The following is a 12,544-nucleotide window of genomic DNA, read 5'->3' on the forward strand; positions in this document are numbered from 1 at the left end:
CACCTGAGCCGTGACACACCTTTAAGAAGGTGACCAACAGAAACTCCTACCTTCATTACAAGTCATTTTATCCGGCACACCTTAGGAGAAATTTGCCATACGGACAATTCATTTAAGGAGGAATTCCACCAGGTTATCTAACTATGTAAGTGACTGTAAAAAGATGGCTGTGGATTTTAGAAATAGAGGCTATCCTGAAGCAGTGATACAAACAGCTAAGTGTAGAGATAGCTCGATGAAAAGAGGCAGCCTTTTTACTGACTGTGCCAGATCGGGCAGTAATAGGATCACCTGTGCTTTTGACTACACACCACTTTCTAATTCAGTTCATAGAATTCTTATTGGCACCTGCTGGGGGAGATTCCAGGATGTGCTGAACCACTTTTCGTGGGGTTCAGATGAACAAAGAACATCAAGGATATGGTGGTACACTCCAATACCAATCACATACCTAGGAAAACTTTGTATGTAATAGGGCATCATAAATGTGGCAGATGATGAAGAAGAAGAGATTGGATTCATACCCCACCCTTCACTTGGAGTCTCAGAGCGGCTTACAAACTCCTTTCCCTTCCCCTCCCCACGACAGACACCCTGGGAGGTGGGTGGGGCTGAGAGAACTCTGACACAAACTGCTCTTTTTCAAGGACAGCTGTGCCCAAGGTTGTCGTGATTCACTCATTATAGTAAGGCTGGCCTAGATGAGTTTAATCTGGTGTGTCAGAAAAGTGACAGCTAATAACAACATGTGACTGCTAGGAGGCTGGCCAGAACCAGTTTAAGGCAGTGCAGCCTGGCACTGAAGATGTTGCTGAAGGTTGCATCAGCTATCTGCTGATTGGCCAGCAGGTGTATATATGTAAAGTGTGTACAGTGGTTTTATCTTCTTCCAATGTATCAGTTGCAGCGGAGCACTTTGACGCACAGAACTGTATATAGGTGGTGGCTGGGTGAGAATAAACTCACAGTGGTTGCACCTAAGTTCCTGACTCCATTCATCATTGGGTACTCTATCTCCTCTGGGCACTAACGTGCTAGCCAGCATTCCGCGGGACTCACGACAAAGGTCACATCAGCAGATGCAAGTGGAGGAGTGGGGAATCAAACCCGGTTCTCCCAGATTAGAGTCCGCACACTTAACCACTACACCAAACTGGTCTGCCCTTTGACTTTGGAATGTAAAGAATTTACACCCAAGCAAGGTGGATTTACTGTACAATTGCAATCATTTCCCAATTGTGGCCCAAAGAATGTAGCATATGTCATATTATGTACATGTGATCTTACATATGTGGGAAGTACCACACGGCCCGTTAGAATCTGGATCTTGGAACATAGATCAAGAATTAGGAATAAAATTTTAGAGGTGCCTCCCGTTTCACATTATAACACAACCATGGTATTGATGATTTGAGGTATTTTGTGTTATTTAAATTTGAAAGGGGTCATTCCTCTGATAAAACATACAGAAAATCCTATTGAGAGAAACGGCTTTTTGAATTTTTGAATTAAACACATTTTGGTCTGAATTTGTCTCTGGATTATATGTGCTTTTAATAAGAATCTTGTAACTGTAATCTGTAAACTGTTTGTTATTGCACCATGGCTTGGCATATCTTGGCTGCTGCCACACGGGACGGCTGAAACGCGGCTAAGCAGAGCCGCACCGAACTTGAGACGCCGCGGCAGGATCCCACGGATCCCCTCAGCCGCAGCGCATCGCTCCCCGGCACGATCAGATGCCGGAGAGGAAAGTCCGATGGGAGGGGGAGGCTGCCGAACTGTGCATGCTCGAGCATGCGCAGTATGGCCGGGGGCCGGGATGCGACGGCGCAAGGACGCGCCACCCGATCCCACGGCCCGGCTTGCGGCGCTGGAAGGGATACAACCACCTAGGTAGGTGGTTCTTTTTTACAGCGCGGTATCGCCGTTTGGGACGGAACAGGGACGGGCTGGCAACGATTCCCAGATGTTGCCATGGGATCGTGCCCGTTTGCTCCACCCCTGTTCCATCCCGCTCCCGGCCCAAAAGGCCTCGTATGGACAGGACCCTTGATATGTATACGTTTCTTTAGATTGTATTTTTGGTTTCTATCTTTCAGAAGTATTCAGTGTGTTGTACCAGGTGTTATCAATTAAGAACATTAAGTATATTGTTCTAAGAGAGAAGGACTATAATGAGTGAGGATGCCAACATGTTGTGACATTGAGATGGTTCTTAAACTTTGAGCGTTGGTTCTTTGAATTTTGGAATTATGATCACTAAGTGATTTAATGATTTTTGGTCCCGGTTGCTTGTATGTTTCTGATTATGACTATAAGGTTGTGTTGCTTTACGTTTGTTCTGGCGAAAGTTTAGGTGGACAACATGTTATGATTTATTGTTCCAACTTTGATAAAACATCCGGTGAAACGGGCCCTTCAAACTAGCTGCCCATGAGCTGGAACCGTTGCAATGTTCCCTCTAAGCTATGGAGTCTTGTGAACAAAAATTCTACTTTGTGAGCTACTGGCATGAAAGCTGTGAGCGAGCAATTTGGCTACTGCATAAATTAGTCTGCTCTGGAGCCCTCCTTCCTGAGCTAAGACAAAAATGTGTGAGCTGGAGGCTAAAAAACTGTGAGCTAGCTCACACTAACGCAGCTTAGAGGGAACACTGGTTGGGAGATGTGAGCAATTCATCCATACCACATCGTGAACTTGGCTTTGGTCTATACCAGTGAAAGCAGAGCCAGGGGTTGAGAAGTGAGTACTGACTGGAATCAATAAGGTGGGAATTACACATCGGTCCATGCTGTACAGACTGTTTGAAATAATTACACCAGTTCACATCATATTGATGTCTTGGAATATTGGTTGCTGTCCTTAAGGGAAGAGCTATTTCCAAATCTGGATAAGTGTTTGCAATGAATGTGATTACTTTTGGACTTTTAATACCTAGTGGATCATTTTGTATTGTTTCCTATAAGAATAGATTTTTGGATATGTACACATTAAGATTTTCATATTAAATTACATTTGTGACGAGTAAATACATTTCATGGACAAATGGTTTACTTTCTTTGAATATATATCCTCAAACCCGATACAACAGTATGTTGTTGTTCAGTCGCGCAGTCGAGTCCGACTCTCTGCGACCCCATGGACCAGATCCCGCCAGGCCCTCCTGTCTTCCGCCGTCCTCTGAAGTTTGCTCAACTTCATGTTCGTTGCATCGATGACACTGTCCAACCATCTCATCCTTTGCTGTCCCCATCTTCTTTGACCTTCAATATACTATATACAACAGTATAAGCTGCCCCCAAAATATATGGATTTTGTGTTTTACTAATAGTAGAAAAACTTATATACCAGTATATAGCGGTATGCGTGGTGAGCATATTGTTTTCTTATTGTTAGTGTTATTGTTATTATAAATTTTGATGTTTGTAATCTTAGGAATCCTGTGTTCTGGTTCCTTGCTTTCTCAGTGAAGTTCACTGATAATAAGTTTGTTAAATAATATTCATAGTTAGTTTAATGACAGTGCTGTACAAGACAATTAGTACGGAAGACTTGTCTGTATTGACATTGGTTAAACTGATGTGTTGAAATAAAATAAAAATGTTTATTATAAAAATTTACATTTATGTACTTATGGATTCTGAGTTAGTAATTTGGTCACTGTAGGTTTCTTTGTGTTGTATAACCTCTAGATGGGGCCTGGAGACCTCCCAAAGTTGCGACTGATCTCCAGATGACAGATCAGTTCCCCTGGAGAAAATAGCTCCACAGGAGGGTAGACTTTATGGCATTATACCCCACTGAGTTCGCTCCTCTCACCAAACTCTGTCTTTCACTGGCTCCACCCCCTAAATGCCAGGGATTCCCATACTTAGAGCTGGCAGCCCTGGGTCCACTACTAAACCAAAGGATGGCATACAAGTAGTGTTCCCCCTCAGCTGAGTGAGTGTGAGCAAGCTCGCAGTTTTTTAGCCTTCAGCTCACACATTTTTGTCTTCTCTCAGGAAGGAGGGCTCCAGAGCAAACTAATTTATGCCGTAGCCAAATCGCCTGCTCACAACTTTAACGCCAGTAGCTCACAAAGTAGAATTTTTGCTCACAGGACTCCACAGCTTAGAGGGAGCATTGCATGCAAGAGTCTTAAAATATCTCTTTCGAAAGATGGGGGGAAACCTAAAGTCCCCGATGCTCTAAGCTATAACACTGACAAGAGAATCCATAAATGCACCCATGTGCTACAGAGGTATATTGAGCAGCCAATTTGATTAGGGCTCTTTAGCTTGGAGAAAAGACGGCTGAGGGGTGACATGATTGAGGTTTACAAGATTATGCATGGGAAAGAGCAGGTAGAGAAAGAGGTACTTTTCTCCCTTTCTCACAATACAAGAACTCGTGGGCACTCCATGAAATTGCTGCGTGGTCGAGTTAGAACAGATAAAATGAAGTACTTCTTCACCCAAAGAGTGATTCACACATGGAATTCAGTGCCACAGGAAGTGGTGGTGGCTACAAGCATGGACGGCTTCAAGAGGGAATTAGATAGGCATATGGAGCAGAGGTCCATCAGTGGCTCTTAGCCACAAGGTATAGATAGGGGCTCTGGGGCAAGGGATGCTCTGTCTTCTTGGTGCTTGGGGGGGTCAACAGTGGGAGGGCTTCTAATGTCCTGGCCTCACTGGTGGACCTCCTGAGGGCACCTGGTATTTCTGGCCACTGTGTGACACAGAGTGATGGACTGGATGGGCCTTTGGCCTGATCCAACATTGGCATCTCTTATGTTCTTATGATGCCAAAGAGAAGACAGACCAGACACCAAGTGTTGCTTTCCAGCAAGACTGTTAAATTAATTATTTAATGCGTTCATCCATTCATTTATACCCTGCCTTTTGTCCCCAACAGGGACTCAAAGTGCCTTACATCATTCTCCCCCCACTGTTTTATCCTCACAACAACCCAGTGAGGTAGGTCAGGCTGAGAGAGTGGGAACACCCAGTGGCTACAAGGCCTTTATTTCCTTGGCCACGATCCCTTCCCCCCCTGCCTGCCCCCTACTCCCCCTCTCAATAGGGATGGTCCCGCACGTATTCCATGGTGGTCTTCAGCCCCAGCCAGGTCTCTTCCGCTGTCGGGATGATCTGATTGGCTGGCAAGAGGAAGCCGTTTCGTCCGGTGTCTCGCAGTTCAAAGGCAAAGGAGTACTTGATGCCGTAGTCATAGGACCAGTCGATGCTGCCCCCGCTGGCTTGGTCTGAAAAGGAGTAGAGATGTAAAACTTCCGGAAATTTTGAAGCTCGGGAAAAAACCCGTTTTTTTCAGAAAAAAACGGAAATTTTCAGAAAAATTGAAAAAAATGGTAAATTAGCATTTCTTTTGTCTTTTCTAGACTGAAAGTCATTCTGTTACTTTAGGAACATAAAATATGACTATGGGCATTTTTATTTGGCACAAAATTATCACAACTAGCATATTAAAAATATAGTGTATCCAAACAATTATCACAAACAGAACACCCACCCACATGCAAAAACAAAACTGAAACTTTTTTATTTTCTTCTGACAATCGCACCTCCTAAAGGAAGAAATGCATCTTGTTCTTGCATTGGAGAGTTTAGTTTGTAACCTAGGACTTGCTTGTCCTCAGTGCACAGAAATTAGATCAATCTAAGCTATTGGGGGGGGAGCGTACAGATCTGTGCTCGCAGAGGAGGGATTGCTTGTACCTGAATGAAACTTGGTCTAAAAGGTGCCACTGGACTGCTTTGGATTGCTAGCTATTGGGGGGGGGAACGTGCAGATCTGTCCTCGCAGAGGAGGGAGAGTTTGTACCTGAATAAAACTTGGTCTTAAAGGTGCCACTGGACTGTTTTGGACTGGGGGGGGGCTCTGCAACTTACCTGGCTGCTTCTTGCTCTGACTGAGGGCTGCTGGGAGCAGGGGGTGGGGCTAGTTGCATGTGCCCGTCCCCTGGGCTCTTTACTGCCGGAGCTCCGCTCCTGTGCGCTCCTGCAGGAAATGACCCCTGAGACTTAGCAAAGGTTTATTCAGGGTATGAGCTTTCGTGTGCACACACAGCTTTTCGAATATTAAAATATTCAAAAATTTGAAAAAGTGTGCACACACACGAAAGCTCGTCCCTTGAATAAACCTTCGTTGGTCTTAAAGGTGCCCCTGGACTGTACATTTGTTATACTGCTTCAGACCAACACGGCTGACCACCTGGAACTAAACTGAGACTATCGTACTTTCGTCACGTCAGGAGAAGACAAGACTCACTGGAAAAGACAAGAGCGAGAGTCCAGTAGCACCTTAACGACTAACAAAATATGCGGGAGGGTATAAGCTTTTGTGACTCACAAAAGTTCATACCCTGCCACTGCGAGTCTGAAGAAGGGAGCAGTGACTCACGAAAGCTCCTCTCCTGCCACATATTTTGCTAGTCGTTAAGGTGCTACTAAAGGTAGGAGCTGCGGTGGCTCAAGTGGTTAAGACGCTGAACTGCAGGCTGTGGAAGGTCGGTAGTTCAGCAGTTCGAGACCCGGGTGCGCCGCATGACGGAGTGAGCTCCCGTCTCTAGTTCCAGCTCCTGCCAACCTAGCAGTTTGAAAGCAAGAAACTGCAAGTAGATAAATAGGTACCACTTCGGTCGGAAGGTCACAGCGTTCCGTGTTCAGTCATGCCGGCCACATGACCACGAAAACATCTTCGGACAGCGCTGGCTCTTCGACTTGGAAATGGAGATGGGCACCGCAACCCTAGAGTCGGATTCGACTGGCTTTCGAGCAAGGGAACCTTTACCTTTAAAGGTGCTACTAGACTCTTGCTCTTTTCTACTGCTACAGACAGACTAACATGGCGACCCATCTTGGAAAAGACAAGAATGCTAGGAAAAGTTGGAGGCAGCAGGAAAAATGGAAGACCCAACAAGAGATGGATTGACTCCATCAAGGAAGCCCTCCTTTTGCAAGAACTGGGCAAGGCTGTTAATGAGATGCTTTGGAGGATGTTAATTCATAGGACAGCTATGAGTCAGAAGTGACTCGACTGTACTTAACACACACAGTGGAAGGGATGGCGAAAATCTTTCAGGGCTTTTTCAGGCTGGAATTGTTGCATTGGGAGACAGAGAGACTGTCTCCGTTCCTACAGGCATTAAAGTCCCAATCCAAATTGGATACGATCAGAGAATAAAGAGCTTTGATTGGACAAGAGATCTGAACCCCGGAGTCTGGAACTGTTTCCCTTCTTATTGCCTTTCGCCTTTTTATGTCACTTCTGTTTTTAAAAAGATAGTGCTGGTTTCCTTTTATAACGAATATCTCGTCTTTCCGAATAGAGAACGGGGTCTGTCGATGACCACTTACTTAGTCATGCTAAGGACATGAAAAGGTAAGAAGAGCCCTGCTGGATCAGACCTGTGGTCCATCTAGTCCAGCATCCTGCCTCACGCAACCAGTTCCTCTGGAGGGCCAGCAACAGGGCAGAGAGGCCAAGGCCTTCCCCTGAGGAGAACCAGACAAGCCCGGCTGGGTTAGACCAGTGTTCCATCTAGTCCAGCATCCTGCCTCACACAGCGACCAACCAGTTCCTCTGGAGGGCCAACAACAGGGCAGGGAGGCCGAGGCTTTCATAAGAACATCAGAAGAGCCCTGCTGGATTAGACCAGTGGTCCATCTAGTCCAGCCTCCTGTCTCACACAGTGGCGAAACAGTTCCTCTGGAGGGCCAGCAACAGGGCATGGAGACTGAGGCCTTCTTAAGAACATCAGAAGAGCCCTGCTGGATCAGACCAGTGGTCCATCTAGTCCAGCCTCCTGTCTCACACAGTGGCGAAACAGTTCCTCTGGAGGGCCAGCAACAGGGCATGGAGACTGAGGCCTTCTTAAGAACATCAGAAGAGCCCTGCTGGATCAGACCAGTGGTCCATCTAGTCCAGCCTCCTGTCTCACACAGTGGATAACTAGTTTGTTCCTTGGTAACACTGAACTCCTTTAAGTCTTTTCGGAAAGGATTCAAGAAATCCTTTTAGTATCCCAAGTGACAGCAGAGAGTGTTTTTAAAAAGGCAGCCAGGTTGGGCATGCAGATGTCGGAAAGCACTCTGCCATGCTCCCAGAGGCTGGGAATCTCTCCCCTTTTTGGCCATGTGGTCAGCTTTGGTCATGACAACCGTCCATGCCAAAGTACTTACAGATCACGGAACAAATCGGCCCAACTTTGTATTTGGTGCCGTAGAGGGACGTCAAGGCGCTGGTCGCTGCTTTCACCACTTCATCCTAGAAGGGAAGACAAAGGCGATGAAGGGACTACCATCACACACACATCTGTGGAGTATCCACCACCAAGAACGGTGGAATCGACAAAACCGGGGAAAGTTGTGGGACTGCACATGGAGACTCTTAGGGTTGGTGAAACCACAAAACAATTCATATGCTCTCCACTCACAAGTGTCAAGGCCTTGAGTGTTGGACGAGGATCTAGGAGAACTAGATTAAAACCACGAGTCTTCCACAAAACTCACTACTTGACCTTGGTTAAATTTGAGTTCAGTAACACCTTAGAGCAGGGGTGTCAAACTCATTTGTTACAAGGGCCAGATCTGATATAAATGGGACTTTGTCGGGGCAGACGTCATAAAATGTAATGCCAGATAGCTGACCCTGCCTATGGCGGGGAGGGCGGGATAGAAATTAAATGAATAAATAAATATAAATGATTAACTTTATAAAGGACACTGACAAATAGCAGGTGTCAGTTGTCAAAGACTGTTAAATAAACAAAATATGGCAAGAGTTTCACTGTTTTAAGCATGTTTGTATTTTAATTTTTTTGTATTTTATTTTGTATTTTAACTAATTTTGTATTTTAACTATATTGGTCAGTGTCCTTTATAAAGTTAAAAGATCCCTACCTAAAATGACAGTGGGATTTGGCAATGCGATTTTTTAAAATAAAACATCAAGGGAAAGCACAAGGATCACAGAAGAAACTAAAACTAAAACTATAAAACGATCTGAGCCTAGGAAAACATGAAATGACTGGGCATTGCAAGCTTTCCGGCTGCCAGATAGTCTTCGGACCTCCCAGCTATACTACACCCACTGCCATATGTTAATTAATTAATTAGTATCCTGACACTGGTGGTCCCTTTCATCCAGCATCCAGGCTACAGCAGGGAAGGCTGCACCAGTAGAGAGGAGGATCCCCCCCTCCCCATGGCTTACCAGCTCTTTTGAATCCTTGGGGTTGCTGCACTTGTACCCGTAAGGGTACATCATCAGCTGGGAGTAGCTGTGGATGCTAATGAAGGCCTTGACATTCCCGTGGTTCTTGATGAAGTCCACAATGGACCGGACCTCCACTTCGGAGTTGGCGCTGGGACCGTGGTAGGAATCGGAACAGGGGTTGCTGCTGGCGCCCGGTCCTGCCAAAAGAAGGAGGGCGTCAAAATGATGAAATTAAAAGAGGAGGGGAGTTCAGAGCTGATGCATTTGCTTGGATCACAGAGACAGAAAGACAAGCCATGAGCCGATTAAAGAAATCTGGGACGTGATGTGAGACTCGAAGGACATTGCAGAAGCTTTGAACAAAGAATCCACCTCGCCACTGTAAATATTTTATCTACGCTTCTATTTGAAATGCTGTTTGAGTGAGTTGACGGTTTAATGGAACCAAGTTTGAGTCCGGTGGCACCTTTAAGACCGGCAAACTTTAATTCTGGGCATAAGCTTTCGTGTGCAAGCACACTTCTTCAGGTACATTCTGTTTCAGTAGAACCAAGTTTGAGTCCAGTGGCACTTTTAAGACCAACAAAGTTTAATTCTGGATATCAGCTTTCATCTGTGAGGGCAGATCTGCATGTTACCCCCCCAGGGGGCAGGCACATGCAACAAGCCCCACCCCCTGCTCCCAGCAGCCCTCAGTCAGAGCAAGAAGCAGCCAGGTAAGTTGCAGAGCTCCCCCCGGCCCCCCAGTCCAAAACAATCCAGCAGCACCTTTAAGACCAAGTTTTATTCAGGTACAAGCTCTCCCTCCTCTGCAAGGACAAATCTGCACGTTTCCCCCCCCCCAATTGCTAGCAATCCAAAACAGTCCAGTGGCACCTTTAAGACCAAGTTTTATTCAGGCACAAGCTCTCCCCACTCTGCGAGGACAGATCTGCACGTTCCCCCCCCCCATAGCTAGCAATCCAAAACAGTCCAGTGGAGCCTGAGCAGTGAACAGACACCTTGGTGGGTGGGACTGAGAGGGGTGGGGCCGAGCAAGCTCTCTTGAAAACTGCCCTTGAGAGAACAGCTCTGAGAGAACTTGTGACTGGACCCAAGGTCATCCAGCAGGTGCAAGTGGAGGAGTGGGGAATCGAACCCGGTCCTCCCAGATTCGAGTCCGCCCTCCTAACCACTATGCCAAACTGACTCTCCCCGCGACAGTATTGGCCCCCAAATGAGACCAACCTCCAAAGCCCGCGTCCCAGTTTCTGTTGGGATCCACTCCGATGCAGCTGCTGCCGGCGACTTTAGAACGGGTCTTCCTCCACATGCGGTTCTGAAAGCAAAAGGCAAAGGGCGGGCGGGGGTCACCTTCCCTCTTTCTGGTCTGAGAGAGGAGCTTGAGCAGCAACGGGAGGTGGGGTGTGTCGGAAAGGACTCACATTGGTATGAGAGAAGACGTATCCGTCGGGATTGGCGACGGGCAGCAGGAAGATATCCATGGCGTTCAACACGGAGGTCAAGACCGGATCTTCCCCGTAGTCACAGGCAATCTAGGGAGGGCAAAAGAGAGCTCAAAAATGGGTATTCTCCCTCCCCACTTCTCTCTCAGTTTGCTTGAGTCTGGCCGGGCAGAACTGGCTCCAGGGTTCCATGGTAGGGTTCCCAACCTCCCGGTGGGGCCTGAAGAGCTGGAATGAACGTCGATCTCCCGGAATTACAACCGATCCCCCTGAACCGTGTCTTCCCTAGGCGCTGCCTCCAGATCTCCAGGCCCCGGGCAGTTGGTTCCCTTCCTCGAACGCAATGATCTGGCAACAGTGTTCCATGCAATGGTCACCTCAAGGTTGGACTACTGCAATGCTCTCTACATGGGGCTGCCCTTGGCACAACTCGGGTAGCTGCAGCTGGTGCAAAACGCGGCGGCCAGGCTCTTTCATTTCATTTCATTCCATTCATTTATTACATTTTTATCCTGGGCATTGCAGGCCCAGGGCGGCTCACAACAAGGGCACCAAGTGCCAAATATAGAACATTAAAATCAGAATAAAAACAACCAATTAACATGAATAAAGTGCTCCGTGATATTCTTGTTTTAGTGAAGTCAAGATTAAGGCTTGTAGATGTTAACCCAGAGCCCATTTCGGCGGCACCGATCCATCACGGTACTCAGCAGTGGTCTTATATTGGGCCATCCCATTTCCCCGTTGTTATCGCAGGATGGTCGGTGGTGGTGGCCGTGGCGGCTCCTACTCGAAAGCCTGGCGGAAAAGCTCCATCTTGCAGGCCCTGCGGAACTGTGAGAGGTCCCGCAGGGCCCTGATCTCCTCCGGGAGCTCATTCCATCAGGTAGGAGCCGCCCCTGAAAAGGCCCTGGCCCTGGGAACACATCCAGCCTGTGCTGAAGTCGTTGAACTGGCTGCCGATAGCATACCGGATTCGCTTCAAGGTGCTGGTAATAATAATAATAATAATAATAATAATATACTTTATTGTCATTGTACATAGTACATTGTCATTGTCATTGTTATTGTCATTGTACATAGTACATAGTACATAGTACATAGTACAAATTAAAGATGCAATCATTTCGATGATCTACAACCATACTCATATACAACCATACTCATATACACTCACACAACCATTCACAACCATCCCATAACTCCCTTAAGGTTCACATTGCAACTTAAACCACCAATGTCACCCAAATTCCAATTTCAGACAGCATTTAAAGCAATAATAGCTCTCGAATAAAACTATTTTTTAATCTGTTTGTCCTTGTTTTAATTGTCCTATATCTTCTACCCGAAGGCAGCAGTTCAAACAGGGAGTGTTCAGGATGTGACAAATCCTGCAAAATGTTCTTTGCTTTTTTCAAACATCAAGAGCTATACAATTCCTCCAGGAATGGGAGAGGGCAGCCAATAATCTTCTGGGCTATGATGATAACTCTCTGGAGTGCTTTCCTATCCACAGCTGTACAACTGGCAAACCAGGCACAGACGCAGTATGTTAAAATGCTCTCTATTGAGCAACGATAGAAGGACATCAGTATTTTCTCACTCAAGTTATTTTTCTTTAAAAGTCTGAGAAAAAAGAGCCTCTGCTGGGCCTTCTTCACCAGAGCAGTGGTGTTAGCGCTCCAGGTCAAGTTTTGCTCAATAATCACTCCCAAAAACTTAAAAGTAGCCACCCTCTTCACACGTTCTCCACCAATAAACAGTGGCTTGATTTCCGTTTTGTTCCTCCTATAGTCCACTACCAATTCCTTGGTCTTGGTGGTGTTGAGGATCAAATTATTCCTCCTGCACCAAACACAAAGCCGTTCCACCTC

At 46.4% G+C, this 12,544-nt stretch overlaps 1 protein-coding gene across 1 annotated transcript in view; it reads right to left on the minus strand.

Annotated features, from left to right (window-relative positions):
• Positions 1-4,920: 4,920 nt before the first annotated feature.
• Positions 4,921-12,544, minus strand: part of LOC107126156 (carboxypeptidase A2-like) — a 25,151-nt gene continuing 17,527 nt past the window's right edge. Inside the window, exons 7-11 of the mRNA XM_015429677.1 lie at positions 10,650-10,760; positions 10,453-10,543; positions 9,223-9,422; positions 8,190-8,274; positions 4,921-5,251 (exon numbers count right to left, since the gene is read on the minus strand). Of these exons, the coding sequence (XP_015285163.1) occupies positions 5,064-5,251; positions 8,190-8,274; positions 9,223-9,422; positions 10,453-10,543; positions 10,650-10,760 (675 nt within the window). The 3' untranslated portion in view covers positions 4,921-5,063. The remainder of the gene's footprint in view (positions 5,252-8,189; positions 8,275-9,222; positions 9,423-10,452; positions 10,544-10,649; positions 10,761-12,544) is intronic.

The sequence above is a fragment of the Gekko japonicus genome, unplaced genomic scaffold (assembly GCF_001447785.1).
Source record: "Gekko japonicus isolate JY-2015 unplaced genomic scaffold, Gekko_japonicus_V1.1 scaffold696, whole genome shotgun sequence".
NCBI classification, from domain to species: domain Eukaryota; kingdom Metazoa; phylum Chordata; class Lepidosauria; order Squamata; family Gekkonidae; genus Gekko; species Gekko japonicus.